Here is a 26,646-nt window from a genome sequence, read left to right on the forward strand (position 1 = left end):
AGGACTCCAAACAGAGCTAAGCCGGTGGAGGGAGTATCTGGGGACCTCAACCAGGCGGGTTAGGTGCAGGGAGCCCAGTGTTCCTCACCACCTGCATTTTAAGGGACGTGCTGATGAGAATTACAGTCAGTGGTTTTTCTCTGATACTGTTTCATTGGAAAGTACTCTCTGCAAGCTTATGTGCCCTCAATGAACCCTCATTCTTCTAAGATTTCTAACTGAACATAAGCCATTTCAATTTTACATCTCAAGTGACCAGCTTGTAGATTTCTGAAATTGACATTCATTGACCTGAATTTATTTAAAGAGGCAGAGCTTAAAGTTCCTGTTGTCCAACCTTGGCTTCAGGGTCACATGAGACACATAGGGTTCCCCATGGCCTCTGAGACAAGGAGCTTTAAGACAAGACAGGCTAATGTCTGGGCCCCGGCTGTGTTTCATGCATCGTCTTGATCACTTCACCCTTTCGTGGAGTGTCCTTGGGTTGAGATGATGGTGCCTGTTGGAGAGGGAGGGGTGAGAGTGAGGTCTGAGCCTGAAGCTGAGTGACTGACAGAGAGGTTCCCGAAGAGTCTGTTTTGGTTTCTGTCTTGTCATCCTGTCATTGGTCATTTCGTCAGGTACCAGATGGCAGGATTGTCCTCTGGGACTCTGTTGGAAAAAAGTAGAGTTCAGAGTGGAACAGGAGACTTGAAGGAAGTTCCAGATGACAAAATAAAAAGCAGTAAGCTGATACTTTTACCAAGGGCCACCCTTACACATCGTCAGTAATTTCAGATACGGCAGACAGGGACAGACGTACCCGGCTTCAAAATAAAGTGCCTGCATTTTGCACAAGTTCATAGCCATCTTCAGGGCTATAATCGCCATGTACCCACCATTTTGTGTGTGATAAATTCCTCTGAAGACTGAAATTTGAAGTAATCATGAAGTAATAAACTCTTATTTTCCTTCGTGTATTTAGCAGCATATAAAGATTACTTTCTCCCCACTCATTTAACACATTATATTTGAGACTCACATCTATTTTCAAATATTTGAAATGACCAGACACCCAGAGAAATCACTGTTTTCTCATGGCAGGACAGCTGTATTTCTCCCTCATGAATGTCTGTTTCCAGGGAAGTGCTGGCAGAGGCAGTAGTGGCCCCACAGCGCTGCTGACTGTACCAGAGCATTAATCCTGCTCTCCACGTGCTCTGGGGCGGTGAGGGGAGGGGGGCATACCTAAACTTCAAAGTGACATATGAAATGATGCATGTGATAGAGTGAGATGAAAGACTGTGGGAGGAAGTGCACCAGCAACTCCACAGTGTTTACTGCTGAGTCCTGTGCTGCTGTGCAAACGTGTTGTGATGATGTGTATAAACAAACACTTGCAGCTTCGGGCTTCAGCTGCTCTGCCAATGTGGGAGTCACCAAGTCCACGTTGCTTCTCAGATCCTGACAATTCACTCCTGAGACAATCTCGTACAGAGCTGTACAAAAATAAGGGAAAGTCTCTACCTTCCTTCAAAAATTAGATAAAGCTTAGTTTTGAACCCACCTGTTCCAGATGACTTTTTAAAACTAAACTTCTTACCAATTTAAAATTTTTGTTAAATTGCCTAAATAGAACATGAGCTACTCAGTTGGCAGACAACGTTAGAAAGCACAGTAAAATAGTACTTGTGTCTTTGAAAAAATACTGCAATTAAAACAAATGCTGAAATAGTGTTACTATAGTGTGTGAACTAGTTACCAATGTATTCTGCTTGTTAAGTTCAACTCATCTAGAATGTGGCATTTCACCCACTTTTATTACATAGAATCTTATTTTAATGAGGTCTTTTAAAGTGATGGAATTTTTAGTTATAGCTTCAAATATTACAGTAAAAGTGGATCAGGTGTTCTACATACTTACCTCACTAAAGTAAATGATTCTTTTCCATATTGAAATTCATTAATAGTTATTACTATATCCTGGTTATTAGAGCTGACATTGTTATTTAGTCAACCTCCATTCTTATTTGTAATATTTACCCCAATTGAAAACTTACTACATACTCGCACACTATTTTAGGGTGAAATTTTAGGAATTCAGAAGTACTAAAAATTTAGTAGTTCTTTTTAAAACATACGACTATATATACATTTTTGCTGTGATTTTTTTTAAATTTTATGAGAACGTAACATTCGGACTTGAAATATCTATATAAGGGATCCTTTTGTACTTATTTGTGTATGTGGACTATTTCCCACAAATTAAAATGCAGGAAAGCTGATGAAATGACTGAATGGGCGAGATTCATTCTCAGGAACGTCACAGCACCTTTCTCCAGTTGTGATGTCCACAGTAATCCAAATCCCCCATCCCTCCCTCCATCTGTCCTCAGCTTTTCCACCATTGTTCAGTGTCACTTTGTGGCAAGAGATGGTATTTCTAAGTTACCTCAAACTTCTTTCTTATTTTGCACTTTCTTATTTTCCAAATTCCATGTGATGCTTGCCTTCTCATGTTGATCCACCCACTACTTCCAGGGGTGATGGGATTTTCTGTATGCAGTTCTGCACCACATTTTCCAGCTGGACAGTTCCTGCTGTCCCACACGACTTACTGTCCAATCTGGTGGGCTACAGTCCCGCCAGAGTTGTACAGAGTTGGAAAGGACTTAAACACACATGCACCGGCACCAGGGTTCGTGGGAACTGTAGGCTCCGTCCTTGACCAGATGTCTCTTTCCTAAGAAGGCCCTGTCTCCGCCCTGAATGCTGGCAGCACTCTGACCCCGCCTGTCACCTGCAGGTGTGGACACGCACACCTATCTTCACAGAGAGGGGCGTGTGCCCCCGCCACTGCTCCACAGTCTCCCCTCAAATTTACATGTGAAAGTGGGAAGCAGAGGACTTAGTCCCACTCAAGAGAGCCCCACACAATAAGGACATTATTTCCCCCCACAATTAATGTAAATAAATATGGTTATATAAGGAAATGCTTTGTTCACTCAGTGTCCACAGGTGGTCACCAACTCAACATGGATAGTAAAGCTCGGTATCGTATCTAGTGCCAGCTTAGCTGTTTTGTCTGAAGAGATGTTTGTTTAAGACCATTCCTCAAAGTCATGCTCAATTTCCTTTTCCTCCAGAGGTCAGGACTCTAAGGAAATCATTTACTGCAGTTAATGACATATCAGCAGGGTGAGGCCAAAGTCAAAGGGAAGTCCTGTGTGTGTGGTGTGTATGTGTGTGGTCTGAGTGTGTGTGTGTGGTCTGAGTGTGTGTGTGGTCTGAGTGTGTGTGTGTGGTCTCTCTGTGTGTGTGTGGTGTGTGTCTGTGTGTGTGTGGTATGTGGAACCCACAGCAGGCTCACCACCAAGACTAAACCCTCCCATCAGCTGCGCACTCTGAGTGGAGCTGCCATGCCAGTGCAGGTTCATAACTTGTATCAAATGTCCCACTCAGCTCCAGTGTGTTGACTACGGGGAGGCTGTATTTCTAGGGGGCAGGGGGCCCAGGTTAAATCTCTGCACTTTCCCCTCCAGTTGGCTGAGAACCTGAGACTGCCCTACAAAAATACAGTCTTTAGAAAACAAAATGGTAAAATAACCTCCAGCTATGAGCATTTTTGGCTTCATATACCACAGCGGTGGTGGGTGGCTAAATGTTTCCTCAGAATCTCCTGTGAATTTAGAATGGCCCCGGTGGGAAGGCAGAAGGACAGAGAACACAACAGTATTCTATGCAGTTTCCTGTCTAACAGACAGATGGATTTTATGGACATTTAGGTCACAGTCCGAACGGTTATCTTGTCCTGGTTTAACAGAGTCAGCCTATACATATAAGAGTAGCTCCCTTTCCTTTTTCTTTTTTTATTGATTGCCATCTTTTACCAACTTCTGTGCTTTTGCTCATGTACTCACCCAAGGCAGTATGAGAGAAAAACTGTGCCGATGTGTCATCTGATTAAAATGGACAACATTTGATTTGCGTCAAGAAATGTGAATGAATATGAAAACGATAATTGGATTTATTGGCGCTGATTTCCGATTGTGCAGGAAGATGACATTCTTCCTTATTCATGATGTGGAACCTATATTTCCTACCTGACAGTATCAGGCCAATTATCTCAATCCTGTTCTCTGAAAAGATGACTATTTCTGCATTAATTTTTTTAGCATATGTGTTGCTGAATCAAGCATGTGTTTCTGCGTTAATTAAGAAATGTGTATGTGTTGAGGACTTGAAGTTGTGGTTATCCAGAAAGACACCCATAACTGACCTTTTATTGAAAACAAACTCAAAGTTCCCTTGCTAGGGTAAGGTTTTATAATTTTTGAAAAGTTTTTATTTATCTCGATGGCATTTGAAAAAAATTTCAAGACTCAAGTTTACCAATATAAAGCTTCAAAAGAAAAGCTTTTGCCCATTAGCTATTTCTGGGGCAACTATATTTAGGTTATTCTACTTCATTCTCTTAATTATACTGGAGATTCTCACAGTGTTGTTTTTTATCTAACACTGGATATTATGTATTGCAGACTTGCTGTAGAATGTGTGCATTTAGTGGCTGCTTTCCACTGCCTCACACACTTCAGTGCACTTGTATAATAATGATTATATAAACATTAAATGCCACTGTGAAACAAGCCAAGTTCATAAATTCTTACTAAGCTAAAAACTAAAAAAAAAAAAAAAAAGGGAATTTTGCACAGGATTATCTTGAATCCATGGGAAACTAGAAGGGAACTGATATCCTCACAGTATTATGTCCAGGGGTGTCCATGATACACCATCTTCCTCCACTTCAGCTAACCTTGTATTTATTTGTTGATATTAAATCAAAGCCAGTTGATCACTATATATTACTTTGTATCTGTGATATTCCACACTAAACTCACTGAATAACTCACCATGCAGTGATGGTGAGTTATAGGCTCTTCAAGGATTTTCTGTATTCAAAAACCATGTTACCTCTGAATAATGTGTTTCATTTCTTCTATTCAATTTTAATGATTTTTATTAGCTCTGTTCTTCCCTTATTATAGTAAAACCTGAAGAAAGATTAAGGAGAAATGAAATTGGTGGCCATTTTTGTCACATTTCTGATCTCAAAGAGAAATGTCTCAGTAATTCACCATTAGCTGTGATGTTTCTTATACATTTTTTGTGTATCTCTTTATAATATGAAGGATACTTCTTTGTACACTCAATTTTCTATGAGCTTTTATCAAATGAATTGAATGAATGTAATCAAAGGCTTCTTTGTATCTATTAAAATGATTATATAATTTTTTCATTTTAAAAATTTCCTACTTTTAACATGATGCTATCTATTATTTGTGTGTGTCATGTGTATGTGTGTGTGTGTTTCTGTGTGTGTGTGTATCTTATCTAATGCTCAGACTGGGTTAATGTTATTGTTCTGTCCTCAAGTCAGGGTTAGGGCCAATCCAGCAAAGTTGTTTATGCTATTTTGCTTTTTATTTCTATAATTTCATTTGATTTGGGGGGCTTCCCCAGTTGGCTGAGCGGTAAACAATCCCGCTGCAATGCAGGAGATGCAGTCTGGATCTCTGGGTTAGCAGATCCCCTGGAGGAGGAAATGGCAACCTACTCCAGTATTCTTGCCAGGGAAATCCCGTGGACAGAGGAGCCTGGTGGGCTACAGACTATGGGCTCTCAAAGAGTCGGACACGACTGAAGCAACTTAACATGCGCATAGCACATAGGGACCAGAAGTCATTCTAAACCATTTTCATAGTCAGTTCTTCAGTGATTTTATGATGATCATTTTTCTATAAGTTTAATAACAAATTATGTCCCCGTGGTTATTAACTGCTTCCTCACTATTTATTCTTAATTCTCCTCTTAGTCTATGTGAGTTTTTAAAATTATAGATATACTTATATCTTTTCTAGATATGTTTGCTATAAATAATCCTCAGCTTTCTGAACTTCTTTTAATATTGCTAACATTTGTCTTTTTATAATATTTTGGTAAATGACCATTACTTAACTGGTAGAAATAGACCTAGTAATTCTATAATTTGGAAAGTGTGGAGAGTTGTCCTATATTTTCAGGGAAAGAGAAGAAAATATGCAATGATACAATGGAAAAGCAATACCTATTTATTTTTTTCAAACATGTATGAGTGCACTGGAACAATTTAATTAGAATTAGCACTCTGGTCAACATCTGCAGGGTAATTTTCTCCTAGATCTCCAAATAGAGTATCGAGGGATGGTCAATGAATATTCAGTAAATTCACAAATATAGATCTTTCTGTAGACCTAAGATAGACCATAAACTCAAGAGAGTCTTGATGAATGTAAATGAAGGATAATGACATCGTATGTGAATAGGGACACAGAATGGTGTGGGGAGGGAGACTGTGAAGGCTGAGTTGCCTGCAGCTTAGCTCATTCATCCTGTGCACCTTCCACTGAATGTTTCCAGCCACATCACAAGCTATGAGAGCTGGAAAAGACCACCCATTACTTTAAGGTGCTGCAATCACAGAAATGTTTGCCGACACACTGATAGTGGTATCATTTTTATTATGTTTTCTATTAGGTTCAAGTTCTTCGGAATGCTGGAGAAGAGGTGACCCTGACAGTCTCATTCTTGAAACGAGCACCCGCTTTCCTCAAACTGTCACTGAACGAAGACTGTGCATGTAAGCATTTGTGAAGGATAGGTAAAATGCTCACGTCATGCTTGCTTTCTGAACCATTATTTCCTGACAGTAATTAGTAGCTTCTTTTCAAAGTTGGGATTTCTACCTGAATACAAACATTTTGTCTTAATATCACAAAGCGTTCAATTAACCTTTCTCCAAAGGGAACAGCTGTTGTTTTTGTTTCAAAATGTATTCACATTTAGCTATTTTCCAACTATAATTGGGGAAGCATTATTTATTTTAAAATGTGTCATATTAAATATATACATTTTGTATCTCTAATGAACTTCATTCATAATGTTTGATGAATATATATTCTCTAAGTAAAAAGCAATATACTCTTATTCAACTACTGAATTTACTAAATAAGCATTTACACTTAATCTGTCTTGATGAAAATATGGAGATTGAAGGAAGCCCTGGTCTATGTGAAAATGTAATAATTTTCATAAGAGCTACTTAAATTTTTCCGTATCTATTTGCACCTTATGAAATGAAATGCATACATCTTACAGGTTTTGCTAAAATCAAAGAAGAGTATATTTTTAATGAAGGTTACATAAAATGAAATGCAAAGATCCTCAATTCTCAGTTGGATCAGTTTTGATAAACACACGTTTGCTCAGTCCACATGCATATAGATCATAAAATGGTTCTGCTGTGCATCTTCCTATAAACAACATTCCCACAAAAAACCACTGACTTGATTTCTTGCCATCAAGTATTATTTTTTGCTTCTTCTAGAATTTTATGTAATGTAATCAAGCTGTTTTTATTTTTTTACATCTGGCTTCTTTCATAATGAACCATCTCATGTTACATATTTTCAGAACTTTTTTTTACATTGCTGTGTAGTGTTCCACTTGTGACTGTAGTAAAGTTGGGTAATACATTTTCCGGCTGATAGGCAAATGAACTGTTTCCAGTGTTTTGCTATTGTAAAGAAAGCTGCTATAAAGAATCCTGTACAAGGATGGAGAGTCTTACTATTTTATGTCACTACTATAACTAGTACTATAAGTAACTAGAAGTAGAATTGCTGAGTAACAAGACAGATGTGCAATTTACTTGCTGACAAACTGCCAAATCTATTTCTAAGATGGGCATATATTTACAGATCTCTCAGTGTCCACTCCAGTGTGGGTGAGAGTTTTGGTTGCTCTGTGTTAATGCAATATGTGATAGTCACAATTTCTTCAGCTGTTCTCTTGAGTGTCTGGTGGTATCAGATTGAAGTTTCAATTTGCATTTCTCTGAAGACTAATGATGATTTGCTTCTTGTCATGTGCTATTTCCATGTCTTATTTTGTGATGTATCTGCTCAAGTCTTTCCCCCCTATTTCTATTGGTATGCCTTTATATTATCACATTGCAGGAGAGTATAAGACTGCTTATAAGCCTTTTGTTAGTTATGTGTGTTACAAACATTTCACTCAATTTGTGCATGACTGTATTTTTTACCCAAGGTATCTCAAGTTTGTACAACTCTTTGTGAGAGTTTAATTTTATTTTTATCAGATCTAATTTATCATTTGTTGTTGTTTTCATTGTATATGCTTTTGGTTTTCTGTATCTTCTCTAAAAAATATTTGCCTATCCCATAGTAGCAAGGATCTCTCCCTACATTTTTGCAAGCAGCTTTACAGCTTGATTTTTTTTAATAGATTTATTTATTTGGCTGTGCCTTCACACAGGATCTTTGATATTTGTTGAGGCATCTGGGACCTAGTTTCCTCCATGCAGGGTCCAACCTGGGCCCCATATATTGGGAGCATGGAGTCTTAGCCACTGGATCACCAGGGGAGCCCCTACAACATTGATTTCCATGTTTAAGTTTATAATCTATCTTATAGTAACAACATTTTGGTTCTGAAGTAGGAATCAAGAATGAAGGAATCACCATCTGATTTCCATTAATTTACGCATGCTGTATTCTTTCAACAAAACCACAGTGTTGATCATTCTAGCTTTATACTACTTTAAAAAGTCATCCAGGGTAGGTTCTTCAACTTTGCAATATTTCAAGGTTGTTCAGCTATTCTAGATCCTTGTATGGCTGTGTACATTTTATAAATAGCATATCAATTTCCATATAAAAAAGCTATTTTGAATGTGACTAGATTGAATTGATAAACAGTTAGTATACTTAACTCCTTAACAACTTTAAATCTTTCATTCCACAAACATATCTTTCCATCTCTTTATATTTTATTTTTTCTGTCAATATTTTAGTGTTTCCAATGAGAAAGTATATCATATCTTTCATTAAAGTCTTTTATGTTTTTCTATTTTAGTGTAAATAATATTTTAAAGATTTAATTTGCCAATTATCTGTTGCTAACATACAGAAACAATAAAGCAAGCATTTTTATATATTGACATTTTGTAACATAGCTTAATTTCCGTACTAATTCTAATAAGAATTTTTGTGCTTTGTAAAAATTTTTCTACATATGAAGCTATGTCAACTGCAAATAGTGAGTTTTGCTTATATCTTTCCAAGCTATATTTCTTTAATTCCTTGTTTTTTCTTGATTTTGCACATAGTAATGGGGTGGTCCTCTAGTAATGTGTTGAATGAAGTGTGTCCCAAGTGCTGATGTCCTTCCCCTGTGCAGGATACTGGTGGACACCATCCAGCTTTTCACTGTTAAGTGTGCCGTCAGCTGTGGGTGCTCATAGTTGCCCTTTTTATTATTAATTTAGTTACTTAATTTATTTTTAATTAGAGGAAAATTTTTTTACAGTGTTTTGTTGGTTTCTGCCATACCACAATACAGATCAGCCATAATTATTCATAATCCCCCTCCCTCTTGAGCCTCCCTCTCCCCCCGCATCCCACCCCTATAGGTCATCACAGAGCACCAGGCTGGGCTCCCTGTGTTACTGAGCAGCTTCCCACTAGCTATCTACTTTACCCACGGTAGTGTGTGTATGTTGGTGCCACTTTCTCCGTTCATCCCACTCTTTCCTTTCCCCACTGTGTCTGCAAATCTCTTCTCTGTGTCTGTCCCCCTGTACCACTTTTCTAGATTTCACATATATGCATTAATATACAATATTTGTCTTTCTTTCTCTGACTTACTTCACTCTGTATAACACAGGTGCCTTTTATTGGGCTAGAATAGAAAGTGAAAGTTGCTCAGTCATGTCTAGCTATTTGCAACCCCATGGACTATACAGTCTATAGACTTCTCCAGGCCAGAATACTGGAGTGAGTAGCTGTTCCTGTCTTCAGGGGATCTTCCTAACCCAGGGACCAAACCCAAGTCTCCCACATTGCAGGTGGATTCTTTACCAGCTGAGCCATGAGGGAAGCCCCAGTTAAAATACAGACACCCTTCTAATCCTGGTTTCTGAAGATATTTCTTTTTCTTTCTTTGTTTTAGTAGAAGTTAATGTTGAATTTTGTCAAATATTTTTTTCATCCATTGAGATACTACATTTAAAATGTTTTTCTGTTGATATGGTAACTTTTTAAAAGTTGATTTTGAATGCCAAATAAAGCTTGCATTCCTAGGATAAACACCATGATCATGCTGTATCTTTATAGATATATTACAGGTTTTAATTTGTAAAGTATTGTTATTATTTTTTAATCTATGTTCATTAAAGATTTCCAGATGTATTTTTCCTGTGTTATTTTAGTGGGACTTTGGTACCCAAGTTATTATATCTTTGAAGCAATCACTAAATTGTAAAATCTTAGAAAATCACAAATGTTTATTTTTTATTACTCATCTTTAAAAATAGATATTTGTAGTTTTCTCATCAGGATCCAATATGAACTATTTTAGTTGTAAATTGATTGTGTGTCAATGAAGGTGTTCCCAGTGACAGTGTACACAGCAAGAGTGCTTGTGGAGACAGAGCACTTACAAACTTTGCATTATGGAAAATTATGGTAAATACACACGAGATTTGCTAGTAGATTAGTGCACAAAATTAAGTAGGACTTTGTAGCCAAATAAAATCTTGCACATTTTAAGTATGGTTCACAAGAATAGGCCTCTTCGGGTAATAAAATGAAATAGTATTTTTATATGGTTGAATGCTTCCCTTAATAAAACCTTAATGCTTCTGAAATCAAAGATAAATATTTGCAGGCCTCTTTTAGGATCCACTTTAGGTTTTCATTTTTATTTTTGCTTACTTCCAAAACTCTGGCTTTGACATAAATAAAACAGAGATAATTCTATTCTCTGGCTTGCATGATACCTGAAGTGACCTGACGTTCATGGGACAGAAGATGTCCCTGCAGAGCGGACGGGCTTCTAACCAGCAATGCTCTGACTCTTCCCGCAGGTGCACCGAGCGACCAGAGCAGCGGCACCTCCTCCCCGCTCTGTGACAGTGGCCTGCACCTCAACTACCATCCCAACAACACAGTAAGATGCCCAGGGCATGGTCCCCACTAATGAGGAGGGAACCTAGACAAAGCCCAGGGTACACGGAGTTAGAATTTGCTCAAACTGCTCTGGGACCTGCTTCTCTGACAGACTTGAAATCCTTGGCTGCTTTATTTTTTCAGAATTATGCTAATCCAGGGAGGAGGTAAATAAGTAGGTCTGTTATTTTTTTAATGTCATTTTTCTCCTCTCAGGTCTTCACTAAGCCCTTTGTAAGCTGTAGAGACTTATCTTCGAGAGGTCACATAGAAGATTGTAAATCACTTTATAACATGGCATCTTATATGTAATTTGACATAATCTGTTATCATTTTTCATTTGAAATTATTTCACAAAAAGTAGCTATATAATTTGTGATATATTAGGATTTCTTAGCCACCTTCACACACACCAGGGAATTAATGCAAAATGATAAAGATGAAAATCTAATCTACACATTGTATAAAATGTGAGGGATGTTAATAATTGATAAAATCAGCATATTGGTTTTATACACATGAATAAAGTGCTGATTTTTATTTTCCACCTGTACTTTGGAGTTCTTTTTCTTTTAGAAATATTTTGAACTTCCTTGTATTTCACCCTTTGAAACATGCACACATTCTAAAGACAAAACGAATCCTTCCGGGTAAATATAAGATGATCAGCTACCCCTGTGCTCACAAACGTGAAGAGACGCAGAGCTCACTTATGCAGAGTTTTCTTTTTCTGTTCCAAGTATTAGGATGCATACGACATAGAGCTCCCTCTGACCTGTATGGTTCACTCCCCATTGGAAATTCTTGACTTCACTGTGGCATTTCACTTCAAAGTCCTCCTTCTGAGCATCTTCATGCCTCTGGCCTCAATGCACTGAACCACAGAGCATCAGTCTCAGCCAAGTCCAGCAGGCTCCCAGTCCTTTTCCTTTGCCTTTTTTGTTTTGAAAGAGGAACCATTGGCACCACCAGGGTTGTCTCTGCAAGAGTAAACCAACCACATCTGGTACTTCACTGCCCTCTCTCACCTCTGTCACCAGAGAAGTAACTGTCACACGGTGGATAATATCTAAAATGTGGTCTTCAGCAGGCGGCAAGGTCTGAGTGACTCAAACAATGAGCGCATGTGTATGAAGTGAATACAGGCGTCGGTCCGCGCGCCCGTCAGCTCCATCTCGCCGCTGCAGCCCAGCCTCCACCTCCTGCGTGCTCTCATCCATCCCTGCGGTCAACATGCTCGTGACACCTCTGCTGTCTTTCGGGTCCTTTCACGGGTGGTGCCTTGACCCCCACACTTGTGAGTCGACCGTCTCCCCTCTGAAAGGACCCTCTGCCTGGAATCAAGGCTCAGCGCCCCGTCCCCACTGTGGCTGCAGCCAAGGACGCAGAGATGGGGCACGGAGCAGCCCTCCAGCCTTGGCAGGCAGGCGATACGGTGTCCACCCCGCCCGTCAGGAGCTCACATCCTGCCAGGTTCCCTCCTCATCCCCTTTCTCTGGAGACCTCCCCCATCTGTCCCGTCACATCAGAGCCTCCTTTCTCTCTCTCCTGAGAGCGGGGAAGAGCTGTTCTTCTGCAGAGCTGAACACGCAGAGTGACATGTTATTCTAGTCCCTGCCCCATACCCGGGGACCCCTCTGTAAAAAGGAGAGGGAGAGAGGAAGGTCGGTGGGTGGGAGCCATTCAGGCTGCTTTATTCTCTTCCCATTACATACACAGCAGTGTCTGTGGACTTGAGTTCACCACTTGTGCCTGAGTGTGGTGCTTGAGTCAATGCCTTCCTTACAAAGATCTGACTGCAGTAAGGAAACCACTCAGCAGTTCCACAGCACAACTGTTCCAAATAAATCCAATTGTCAAATCTTTAAAAACTCCATCATCATAAACTTTTCTTTCTGAGTTATGTCTTTCCACTTCAAGAGGCATGTTTGATCTCCATTTTTAGCATTGAATTGAACATTGTTTGACTTTGCTAAGGATCTTTAGGGCTTATTTAACTTATATGCAGAGTACATCATGAGAAACGCTGGACTGGAAGAACCACAAGCTGGAATCAAGATTGCCAGGAGAAATATCAATAACCTCAGATATGCAGATGACACCACCCTTATGGCAGAAAGTGAAGAGGAACTCAAAAGCCTCTTGATGAAAGTGAAAGAGGAGAGTGAAAAAGTTGGCTTAAAGCTCAACATTCAGAAAACGAAGATCATGACATCCGGTCCCATCGCTCCATGGGAAATAGATGGGGAAACAGTGGAAACAGTGTCAGACTTTATTTTGGGGGGCTCCAAAATCACTGCAGGTGGTGATTGCAGCCATGAAATTAAAAGACGCTTACTCCTTGGAAAAAAAGTTATGACCAACCTAGATAGTATATTCAAAAGCAGAGACATTACTTTGCCGACTAAGGTCCATCTATTCAAGGCTATGGTTTTTCCTGTGGTCATGTATGGATGTGAGAGTTGGACTGTGAAGAAGGCTGAGCGCTTAAGAATTGATGCTTTTGAACTGTGGTGTTGGAGAAGACTCTTGAGAGTCCCTTGGACTGCAAGGAGATCCAACCAGTCCATTCTGAAGGAGATCAACACTGGGATTTCTTTGGAAGGAATGATGCTGAAGCTGAAACTCCAGTACTTTGGCCACCTCATGTGAAGAGTTGACTCATTGGAAAAGACTCTGATGCTGGGAGGGATTGGGGGCAGGAGGAGAAGGGGACGACCGAGGATGAGATGGCTGGATGGCATCACTGATTTGATGGTTGTGAGTCTGAGTGAACTCCGGGAGATGGTGATGGACAGGGAGGCCTGGCGTGCTGCGATTCATGGGGTCGCAAAGAGTCAGACATGACTGAGCGACTGAACTGAACTGAACTGAGGTGGCACTAATAGTAGCAAAGCTGTCTGTCAAGCAGGAGAGGTAAGAGATGAGGGCTCGATTCCTGGGTCGGGAAGATTCCCTGGAGGAGAGCATAGCAATCCACTCCAATAGTCTTGCCTGGAGAATCCTATGGACAGGGAAGCCTGGTGGGCTACAGTACACAGGGTTGCAAACAGTCAGATACGACTGAAATGACTTATCACACACGTGCATGCAAGAATCTTTAAAAGTGTTAATAGCACTTGCGATGTTTTAGACAAAAAGAATCAAGACACATATAAATTAAAGTAAATAAAAGTAAAGACAATAATTGCATTGCATCTCAATCAAATGGATATTTACTGAGAACCTACCATGTGGGAATCTGTTTAGGTGCCATGGGAAACAGTTAATTATGGTTCCTGACCCAATAAAGTTTAAACCTCAAATCTATATGCAAATGCGTGAAATAAACTGTAACATTAGCAGAAAAAGAACAGTGGACATTAGTACCCTAATATCAGAGAAAGGTCTGCTACAGACTTTGAACATCTGACTTAATTTAAATAAACCAGAATTGGAAGACTTCATACCAAACTTGAGGCCGCTCAGGAATTAGTGGATCATGCAGACTTGGTGGCCGGTTTGGGGGGTGGAGGATGGTCTACTCAGAAATTCATAAGATTAGGGGCTTGTGTCCTTCTGACTTGTCACTGATAATGAGGTACCTGGGAGCCTGGACAGCAGGGCGCCTTGTGGCACTTGTTCCTGGAACGTGCATCGTGGAGTCAGGTCCCTAGGAGGAGCATCAGTCCTTGCCGTGTCTAGTCCTCACTTCTGTCCCAGCCCAGGGATGCTGTGTTCAGTTCCTGCACTATATTTATTTTCTGAAGCAAGTTTTGTGTAAGCAGATGCTGTTTGAGTTTCCTGAAACATTGCTTATGTATTTAAGACAACATTTGAAACATATGAGAAAATAACATCGTATGATATGTTAACATCACTCCACTGCCTTACGTAACAGTATAGCCTAGTCCTCCCAAGGACTTGAGGTCACTAATTTTAGGACACACGAGATTCTCCCAGTTTGCTCATCAAGGTGAAGAGAGAGTTTGCCTTGTGCTTACCAGGAGGCTTAAACCCAGGCAACTAGCTCACCAGATTCTGAGAAACAGTCTCATTATTCACCTTTAATCAGTGCTTTCTATGCCAAGTCCTTAACAAAATTTGGATCTGAATTTTGCCCTATATGGGCTTCCCTGGTGGCTCAGATGGTAAAGAACCCGCCTGTCAATGTAGGAGATGGGGGTTTGATCCCTGGGTTAGGATGATCCGTTGAAGAAGAAAATGGCAACACACTCCAGTGCTCTTGCCTGGAAAATCATATGGATAGAGGAGCCTGGTGGACATGGGGTCACAAAGAGTCGGACATGACTGAGTAACTGACACAGCACACTTTTGCTCTGTATGCATTTCTACTTTGGCCTGATCATTGTTTTTGAGATCTTGAATGGGAATATACCTTGAAATGCGTTACATTTTGTAAAAAGAGTTTATTTTTTAATTAATTAATTTTAATTGTAGGCTAATTACTTTACAATATTGTGGTGGTTCTTGCCATACATTGACATGAATCAGCCACGGGTGTGTGTGTGTCCCCAATCCCGAAGCCCCCTCCCACCTCCCTCCCCATGCCCACCCTCTGGGTTGTCCCAGTGCACCAGCTTTGAGTGTCCTGTTTCATGCATCAAACTTGGACTGGTCATCTCTTTTACATATGATAATATACAGGTTTCAATGCTATTCTCTCAAATCATCCCACCCTCGCCTTCTCTCACAGAGTCCGAAAGTCTGTTCTTTATATCTGTGTCTCTTTTGCTATCTCACATATAGGGTTGTCATTACCCTCTTTCTAAATTCCGTATATATGCATTAATATTCTGTATTGCTGTTTTCCTTTCTGACTTCACTCTGTATAATAGGCTCCAGTTTCACCCACCATGTTAGTACTGATTCAAATGTGTTTTTTTTTAACAGCTAAGTAATATTCCATTGTATATATGTACCAAAGCTTTCTTATCCACTCGTCTGTGGATGGACATCTAGGTTGCTTCCATGTCCTAGCTATTGTAAACAGTGCTGTAATATACACTGAGGTACATGTGTCTCTTTCAATTCTGGTTTGCTCAATGTGTATGGCCAGTAGCGGGATTTCTGGGTCATATGGCAGTTCTATTTCCAGTTTCTTTAAGGAATCTCCACATTGTTCTCCTTAGTGACTGTACTAGTTTGCATTCCCAACAACAGTATAAGAGGGTTCCCTTTTCTCTACACCCTCTCCAGCAATTATTGTTTGTAGACTTTTTGATAGCAGCCATTCTGACCAGCGTGAGATGGTACCTCATATGTGCTTTTGATTTGTGTTTCTCTGAAAATGAGTGATGTTGAGCATCTTTTCATGTGTTTGTTAGCCATCTGTATGTCTTCTTTGGAGAAATGTCTGTTTAGTTCTTTGGTCCATTTTTGATTGGGTCGTTTATTTTTCTGGTATTGAGCTGCGTAAGTTCCTTACATATTTTTAAGATTAATTCTTTGTCAGTTGCTTTGTTTGCTATTATTTTCTCCTGTTCTGAAGGGTGTCTTTTCACCTTTATTATAGTTTCCTTCATTATACAAAAGCTTTTAAGTTTAATTAGATCTTTTTGCTTGTATTTCCATTACTGTGAGAGGTGGGTCATAGAGGATCTTGCTGTAACTTATGTCAAAGAGTGTTTTGCCTATGTTTTCCTCTAAGAGTTTTATAGTTTCTGGTCCTACCTTTAGATCTTTAATCCATTTTGAGTTTATTTTTGTGTGTGGTGTTAGAAAGTGTTCTAGTTTCATTCTTTTACAGGTAGCTGACCAGTTTTCCCAGCACTATTTGTTAAAAGAGATTGTCTTTTCTCCATTGTATATTTTTGCCTCCTTTGTCAAAGATAAGATGTCCATAGGTGTGTGGATTTACCTCTGGGCTTTCTATTTTGTTCCATTGATCTATATTTCTGTCTTTCTGCCAGTACCATACCATCTTGATGACTGTAGCTTTGTAGTATAGTCTGAAGTCAGGCAAGAGTTTATTTTAGAGCAAAGACTGTTAATGCTACTTTTCCCATTTGTGCTATTAGTATTATAGGAAACAACATTCTTGACATTGAAGAATAAATGTTTTGAAAGTTAGTTATGGGCCTTAAAACCATAAAAATCTTTGTGTTGTTAGATCATTTGTATGCAATTTAAAATAATTCTGGCAGTTGTTACAGAAAAAGACTAGAAAGTAAATTTATATTCTACTGTCATAATTTAAGCAATAAGTGTAAATAATTTTCAAAAGACACCAGATATTTCACTGTGAATAACAGATCTGTAAAATGAAATGCACTAACCTTGATCATTTCAATAGCTGAAGTGGGATTTATAACATATTTTTTATGAGAAAGAAATGTATGAGGAAGTGACATTTTTTAACTTTGATACTTAAAGACTCCAGGTTGAGGCGCTATATCAAGAAGGGTCAAAGGTCATTTGTATTTTCATACCTGCCAGTACACGAGGTCTATAAAATGTAATTGGTAAAGCTTATCACCCTCTCCTATGGTGATTTCATTCTCCATATTCCATTTCTTATGTCTTTTATGTTCTTTTACTTTTTCTGTCCATTTGTTCAAGGAACAATGGAGTGAGAGGAGTGCTTTTCATGAACAACAAGGGTCCATCTGTAAATAATTTGCCTGAAATAACTGTGCAGAATTGTGAAATAATCAAGACAAAAATCTGAGTCATTCTTTCCATCATTTCAGCTCTGATTATGAATGTTACATGTTGGGCTCTGGGCCACACGTTGGCTGTAGAGTCAGAGAGATATAGGTCCGAGTGGATCCTGACACTGCTGCTGACCAGATGGGGGCCTCTGGTCAATGCCTGACTGCACAGCCTCCCAGGTGGGGCCTCAAGCAAAAGCCCACAAGTGGGTTTCTGCTGCTCGCTTCTCTGGGCTGCTTGTTCAGGTCCAGCCTGACCAAGGAAACCACATCTGTTTTCCCCAGGATATCACATAGGATGGTAGTTTCAAGTACCCCTGTGCAGAAAAGACTTAGGAGGAGTTGTGGGTTTCCTTGGTGACAGCCATGACTTTGGAGACAGATGCATGGGTGCACAGACTTGGTGAGTGACTCTCCCAGGACTCATCAGTTGGGGAAGCATGATTCTGAACCCAGGTGGTTTCATTCTAATGGGAGTCTCAGCCCTCTCCCCATGGTGCCTCACCTGGACCACATGCTGAATGTCTGTGACATTTGACAGGAGGAGAAAGGGGATGGTTGATGTGAACCCTGGGTCTCTGCATCTCAGTCACCATGGAAGCCCTGAACGTGACCATCCTGCACAAAGGCTGAGTGCTTGAGAGACTGGACACCAAAGGGGCCTCTTGACCGTCTAAGCCAGACCTCCCTTCCAGGTGCTCCAAACTGCTCCAAGGATTTCATGGACTTTCACTGGCACAACTGTTGACAATTAACATAGTAATACCAGAGAGCACTCAACCTTTAGTGAAAATAATGGAAGATTTTTTTTTTTTGCCATAAGCAATTTTGAAGAAATTAATACCAGAAGAAAAGGTTAATAATATCTAGACTCACAGAAGTTCAATATTGAACTCCTAGTATCATCACTCAAGAATGAGAGAATTCTTATCTGGGAAATCCCATGAACAGAGGAGCATGGTGGGCTACAGTCCATGGGGACACAAAGAATCGGACATGACTAAGCACGCATCTATACACAGAGAATCTCTAGACTAGAGAGAAATCAGCTCTCTGATCAAACAGCTCTCTGATCAAACTGAGCCTTGGCTGGTAGAACCCAGGACAACCTACGCACCAGCATCATTTCCTGTACCAGAGCCAAGGAGAAATCTAACAGTGAAAGAAAATGAAACAAACACTGATCAACACCCACTGAAAAGCTCAAATTTTATTCAAATGTATGTCTTCTCTGTACAAAAGGAAAAAAACACAGACTTTTCATGGAATTTAAAATACATGGAATTTCAAACCAGTAGTGGTTATCATAACATAACTTTAAAACGATACAAGAAAATACGAACATCTTATAAACATAAAGTTAAATAAATTGACAATGATTTCCTTGAGTACTGTTTGAGAGTTGTTTTAGAGGAATATTCTTTCTATTCAAAATATTTTTAACTAACCAATGAATCACAAGCCCTTATAATGTTTTGTGCTTCACAGATAGAAAATACTTGCTAATTGAACTTATTTTTTTGTTACCTACTAGTTCATCACAGTTACAGTTTTGACCTATCTTTGCATTCTTGAATGGATTCACTTGTCCCAATTTTATTTTTACTTCCAGCTCCTGACCCATTATTTTCATATGTTTTTCACTATGATTTTTCATCTCAACGATCCCCTCCTCACTTTCTTATAGGATTCCATTAATGGAGACATTAGCAAATGTAATTTCACTGCCAGTCAATATGGATATCCCATGGTATTCTATCCCTATCTTTGGATTGCTTAGGGGGAAATAGCCCTATGGTGGAAGGGGTTTGTGGCCAGATGCTGAAAGTCTGTTTTCCTTTCAGGACACGCTGTCCTGCTCATCGTGGCCCGCGTCCCCAGGGCTGCGGTGGGAGAAGCGGTGGTGCGACCTGAGACTCATCCCGCTGCTGCACTCACGGTTCTCCCAGTACCTGCCCGGGACTGACCTGAGCCGGTGAGTTCCACCGGCGCCAACAGCGAGGCCTGGAGTCTGGCTGGTGACTGGACTGTGATTCCTTGTTCAGTGCGCTTCCAAAAGTGGGAAGAGGGCCAGGTAGCAAACACACCACAGTGCAAATGGTGGGCGTGGGCTTGGCTCGCTTCTCAGCCCTGCTGACCGAGCCCTGGGAACCCTCAGACACCAGCTCCACCCCTGTGGCCATTCCCCTCGGGGGGCCTCCGCTCCATGGTTGGGCCGGCCTTGCTGCCACCAAGGAGGGTGGATGGCTGTGGCCGTGGACACTGTGCTGTTGCTGCAGTTAGTGGTGAAACCCCAGCTCTCCGTGGAACCTGCTCAAAGAGGCAGGGATGGAGGGGAAGCTGAGGGCAGTCAGCCCCCGCCCGCCACCTCACGCCATCTTTGGGAGAACAGGTGGAGTGGGGCCGGAGGTCCCTGTGAGCCAGAGCGGTCAGTGTGGGAAGAGGGTAAAGAGTCTAGCAGCCCCTCCTCGGGTCACCTCACTCAGCCCAGCAGCTGCAGACTTAGGTTAGAGTTGCTGCCATCTTCCACTTTAGCCTTCTTATTGATGTAAGGTGTGGGTACACTGTGTCACATGACCTGAATTTGTGTGTCCTAATAATGTTGAGCATCTTTCCATGTGCGTTTTTATCGCAGGAAATCCTCTTTGGTGAAATATCTCTTTGTTTCTTGATTATTTAGTAATTGGCTTTACGTACGTATTTTTTACCGTTTTATTTTTTACCGTTGAGATTTGAGAGTTTTGTATATATTCAAGAAAAAAAGTCCTTTGTATCAACACGCTAGTTTTTCTATTCTTTTTTTTGAACTTATTTTTAATTTTCAAAGTAATTAAATATTTAAATTTTTAATATTCCCTCTATTATATCACTATCTATACACCTTTTATTTGGTTTTAGTTATTGTCTAACCATTACACCATATGTCTTAGTCCTTCCAGGATGCTATGACAAAATATGGCAGATAATAATAGCAGTTGGTGTTCTCTAGTCACTTAGTCGTGTCAGACTCTTTTGTGACCTCATGGATTGTCATCCCACCAGGCTTCTCTGTCCCTGGGATTCTCCAGGCAAGAATACTGGAGTGGTTTGCCATTACCTCTTCCAGGGGATCTTCCCAACCCATGGATCTAACCTGTGTCTCCTGCCTTGGCAGGTGGGTACTTTACCACTGTGCCACCTGGGAAGCCCCAATACTCACAGCAAACAACAGAAATGGTTTCTTACAGCTCTGGGTGCTGGAAGCCTTGGTTTAAGGCATCCAGGTCATGGCTGAGTCCTCATGTTCTTTGATGAAGACCACTCCTAGTTTGTGCCCACTGTCTTCTCCTCTGTCCTCCCTTGGGGCGGGGCCAGGGGTCACTCCAGAGACTCTTTTACGAACTACTGATCTTGTGCATGAGGCCTTGACCCTCGTGGCTTCAGCATCTCCTCTTGGCACCACCATGTTGGTCACTGGGATTTCAAAATGTTACTAGGAGGTGTGGCACCAATACTCAGACCACCATGCACTATTTATTAGTGTTTAATGCAACTTATTTTGGAGAAGGAAATGGCAGCCCACTCCAGTATTCTTGCCTAGAGAACCTCATCGACAGAGGAGCCTGGTGGGCTATAGTCCATGGAGTTGCAAGAGTCATAAACACGACTTAGCAACTAAACCACCACCAGTACAACTTACTAATTTTACCTCTTTCAGGAAATTCTAGAAACTTAAAACACCTTAACTAATTCCTTTATTTCTTTCTTATCTTTGTGCATATTTCTGAAGATATTTGAATTATATTGTTGTTGTTGTTGTTGTTGTTCAGTCGCTTACTCATGTCCAGCTCTTTGCAGCTCTATGAACTGCAGCACACCAGGCTTCCCTGTCCTTCGCCATCTCCCAGAGTTTGCTCAAACTCATGTCCCTTGAGTCACCAATGCCATTCAACCATTTCATCCTCTGTCACCTCCTTCTCCTCCTGCCCTCAGTCTTTCCCAGCATCAGAGTCTTTGCCAGTGACTCGGCCCTTTGCATCAGGTGGCCAAAATATTAGAGATTCACCTTCAGCATCAGTCCTTCCAATGAATATTCAAGGTTGAATTATATATGTATCTTAAATTCCTCAAGATATTTTTTTTGTTTTCAGATAACTGTTATTCAAGCATGTCCTACTTTTAATCTGTTTCTGTTTATTTGTTTCTTTTGGATCTATTTGTCTTCTGCTTTAAGAAGTTTTAAAATATTTCTATTAATGGTGCTTTTATTGTGTATATTTGTTCTTTTTACTTAAAAAATCTTTTGTAGTTAAATTATGTAGAAATGTTTAGCTAAAAAAATTTATGAGACAAAGGAAATTGTATGAATCTAGATACTTCTTCCATTTTTATTTTTATGACACCTCAACACATCAACAGCTTTTAGAAGTTGAATTAATTACACTCAGTGACTATGACAGTAATAAGCAGTTATAAACACAACACTCTTCTGAGTGGATTGCACAACAATTCAGATTCAAGAGCTAATTTACTGTTCACTCATTCACTCAATAAATATCGATTTAATGTCTATATGCAAGATGTTGCGTTTGCTTCTTTCCCTGAAGGAGCTCAATAAAAAAGAAAAGATAAATTAGTGGCCCATGATGACAAACATACAAAATTGTTGAACTGGGATCAAAACCCAGGATGTTATATGTTGGTTGGTCTTTCCAAGGCCCATAATTTAAACTTTGGTGATATAATACCTCTAATATTTAATTGCAACAAAGTTGTGTTACTGTCATATCTATTGTGTAAATATGAATGAAAACATCATAACATTTTATCAATAATAAGACAGTTTATGTTCAGTGTATAATAATGACTTGGAAATATGTGTTTCAGTTCAATTCTGAAGTATCATAATATTGCAGAACATTTCAGTGTCAGGAGATTAGAATGGGAAGGTTATTAAGGAGAAGAAATTGTGTCATTGTATTAACTATAGAATAGAAATCCTGAATAGACTGAGAAACAGATTAATTTCCATACAGCCCCCATTCCTCTAAGCCCATCATGCCTTCATGCTGCTGCTGTTTGTTTTTGGAGGAATCACCTCCTGTCTAAAGGTGTGCTTTTTCTCCTATCCCCCGTATAAGCCATCCATCCAGGTGGACCCCAGACCCTGCTCCCTCATTTTCCTTTATAGGAAGCTCTCATTGGTCCACAGCCTTTGCAATATCCTTGAGCTAAAGTTTACTTTCTCTCCCACTCACACATGTGCATTTCAGTCCCACATCAGCTTGTATTTGCCGGTCATTCTACTTAGTGCACACAAATCTGACTATGAGGTTCTCCATGGAGGTTCAGCCGCGGTTCCCGTAGACTTGAAGTTCCTTCCATGATGTTCACTCTTCTGCCCTGTCCAACTCTGCCTGCTTTCCCACAGTCCCACTAACCCCTCCTAGACAAGGCCGTCCAGCCACTCCAGACTGGTGCAGCTAAGGCTCTGCGACTCTCCCTCCTGCTTGCAATGCCCCTCCACCACCGCCTTCTCCTCCTCACTCCTCACAAAGTAAACTTCTCCTGCATGTGCCTGCATGTGGCACGTGATGAACAATGAACGCAAACATGAATTACTAACTGTGTAAATAAGAATTGTATATATTGATGTATATGCATATTGACAATTAATTATTTATGAATTTTTCATGCAAGGGAAGAATAAATTTGTAGTTTAAATGGAAAAAACTACTTTGAAATTTAGCAACATTTGAGCATAACTTTTGTTGCCAGAGTAGTGATCAAGAATCATTAGAAAAATAGAAAACAATATTGAGTGGAAAGTGGAAAAAAGTTCAAATTATCTAACTGTAATCTTGTCATTGTGGGGTTTTTTTTTGAGCAAGTGTGTATGTGTGTGTATCTGTGTGTGTGTACAAAGAATCATAATTTAATCTAGGAATCATCAAGACTACCACAAATGTTGTTAAATTTTCATATTTTCCAATACCTCAATGCTAGCTTAGCAGGTGCATGTGTATGCTAAGTCACTTCAGTCGTGTCTGGCTCTTTGTGACCCCATGGACCGTAGCCTGCCAGGATCCTGTGTCCATGGGATCCTCTTCTCCAGGCAAGAATACTGGAGTGGGTTGCCATGCCCTCCTCCAGGGGATCTTCTGGACCCAGAGATCGAATCCACATCTCTTATGTCTCCTGCATTGGGAGGCAGGTTCTTTACCACTAGCACCACCTGGGAAGCCCTACTTAGTGGGTAGTGTGCTGCTGCTGCTGCTGCTGCTGCTAAGGCGCTTCAGTCGTGTCTGACTCTGTGCTACCTCATAGACGGCAGCCCACCAGGCTCCCCCGTCCCTGGGATTCTCCAGGCAAGAACACTGGAGTGGGTTGCCATTTCCTTCTCCAATGCATGAAAGTGAAAAGTCAAAGTGAAGTCGCTCAGTTGTGTCTAACTCTTCGCGACCCCATGGACTGCAAGCCTTCCAGGCTCCTCCATCCTTAGGATTTTCCAGGCAAGAGTACTGGAGTGGGGTGCCATTGCCTTCTCCGGTGGGTAGTGTAGTTTACTGATTTCAGAAAGTATATGATCAAGCAAGCTGAAAAAAACAAACTTTGTTTTTCTTTCTTTTTTTTTACCATTACTGATTATCTTGACCCAAAGAATTCCATTTTCTAGAAGCACAAATATCAGCACAGCCTTGGGGCTCTGGCTAAGTGCTGGGTGACTCATGCTCACCAAACTCTCTTAAATATCGCCTCAGGGTCACACGTTGGCAGTTCTTTCTCAGTGCTTCAGTGATCAATGAGAGGATTTGGGTCCCACCAGTTACTCCATAAATATTTGTTGAATCTGTAAAGTATGTTCCCCTCATTCTCTGTTAGGGGAAATTGGGGCACAACTAAGTGGACTAATGTGCCGGTACTCTTATTTATTCAATAGCAGCAGTAGAAACAGGGCCCAGGCTAATATCTTGATAACCTATTTATTTTGTAAGAGGTTGTATGTAATCAAAGAAACTGTTGAAATATTTCACTTATATTCATGAAAGGGCTTCCAACAAATAACCTAAAAAGTGGAAACAGAATGTAAATTTGGTATATATTAGTGTATAAGCCTGGGTTTATAGAGGCTAATCCTTGTAAATGACTGTGGAGACTGTGTGCCATGTGAGATTGCGTGGGTTGTGGGTTTCCTCTATGTGCATCAACTCTAATCAGCTAAAAATACCCAGCTGCCATGATTCATTTACAGCAGAGAGGACAAATATGTTCAAGACGTGCTTTAATTTACGGAACATGAAGCAACGGTTATGATAATCAGAAAGCAGAAAGAAACGTTGTTGCTAACTCAAATTAGTTCCCATTTTCCATGGATAGTTGAGCTTCTGTCTGCATATCTTAAATGTCTTACTCACTAGTGAATATCAAAATTAAAGTTGAGAAAGTCACAGGAAGTTACAGTATTCTTTTTGTGCTGTGCCTGTTTTTTTCTTGTCACAAATTCAAAAGAACATTATTTCAAAGAGACAGACAATAGTTGCTCCCTCTCGGACTTTTCATGTGTTTTTCAGAGCAAATAAAAAAGAATATTTGAACACTTTCCCATAATCAGTTGAAAGTGCTTGGTCAAGTTTATCAGAACAAATGTCTCTAAAAATATTAATAATGTGGATCCAAAGGGCCTTCAGTGTGAAAGTTTCTAGAGTGTGTCCGGTTCTGAGGTCTGGACCAGTCTCATGGGATAGGAGAGACACCACCCTCATGATGAAGCCGAGGCAGATAATTGCTGGCTGGAGTGTCTTTATTTTTGAAATTGAAATATGTGCAATATCCACAAACACCTACTTAACAAAATTCAGAAGAGACAAAAAAGCAATTTAATTGGAGAAAAACATATAAATGTACACTATTTACATAGCCTTTGGAATGCTGAACTACATCATTTGTCTATTGCTTCAAAACTGGCTGGGATTTAAAGATAGTTTGTGCATTTTCTGAAGTGTATTGTGTTGGACCACAGAGTAATTTTCAAGCATGAGGCATTTGGCTACTTTCCATTCATTTTGGGATTTTTATCTATTCCTCTCCATTAAGCTTATATTGAAACATGCAAGAACTTGAAACAGAAAAATAAAAGTAAGTAATTAAAGCTGCGGAAAGCTGCTTTAAACTCAACAGCACTTTTGTAAACAACTTAGGATAGCATTATTTAATTTTCTCTAACAACAACAAAAACTCAAGAAAAGACAATAGAGATATTCAGTCTGGCCAGAGCACTTTTAAGGAGAGCGTGGTTGTTATTGAAATGCAAACATCCACATAAATTTACAGCGTGAATATTTAGACGTGAAGGGCTGTGGACCCTTGTCCAAAACCATCCCTGAGAAGACAAACAGCTAGATGAACAGCTGAGATAGTGCTTCAGCTCATGACAGCATGAGAGTTTTAAATGATGCTCAGTATCTGGGTGCGGGGTGTTCATGCGATCTTTCCATCAGAAATGCACTGAAAAAATGTCAAGAGGAGATGGTAGCCAAAATAATGGATACACATCTATGCATAACTTTATGATATTCAGGGAACAGGGATAATCCCTGTCAAATGTCTTTGACAGGCTTCCATTTACGTAATATATTGTACATCTCCAACTTTCTCCAAACTTATTTGTGTCTCAAGATGCTTTAATTCAAAGTTGTGTGTCATCTGGGTTCATATTTGTATGCATGTGTGCTATATTGCTTAGTCGTGTCCAACTCTTTGCAACACTATGGACCATAGCCCACCAGGCTCCTCTGTCCATGGGATTCTCCAGGCATGAGTACTGAAGTGGGTTGCATGCCCTCCTCTAGGGGATCTTCCCAACCCAGGAATCAAACCCACGTCTCTTATGGCTCCTGCCTTGGCAGGTAGGTTCTTTACCATTAGTGCCAGCTGGGAAGCTGGGTTCATCTTTCGTGTTCCATGTAATA

At 40.2% G+C, this 26,646-nt stretch overlaps 1 protein-coding gene across 1 annotated transcript in view; it reads left to right on the forward strand.

Moving 5' to 3' along the window:
- Positions 1-26,646, forward strand: part of SNTG1 (syntrophin gamma 1) — a 260,259-nt gene that overhangs the window by 161,968 nt on the left and 71,645 nt on the right. The window contains exons 8-10 of the mRNA XM_052651830.1: positions 6,553-6,655; positions 10,964-11,046; positions 19,543-19,673. Coding sequence (XP_052507790.1) covers positions 6,553-6,655; positions 10,964-11,046; positions 19,543-19,673 — 317 coding nt within the window. The remainder of the gene's footprint in view (positions 1-6,552; positions 6,656-10,963; positions 11,047-19,542; positions 19,674-26,646) is intronic.

Source organism: Budorcas taxicolor, chromosome 14, assembly GCF_023091745.1.
Source record: "Budorcas taxicolor isolate Tak-1 chromosome 14, Takin1.1, whole genome shotgun sequence".
NCBI lineage: Eukaryota > Metazoa > Chordata > Mammalia > Artiodactyla > Bovidae > Budorcas > Budorcas taxicolor.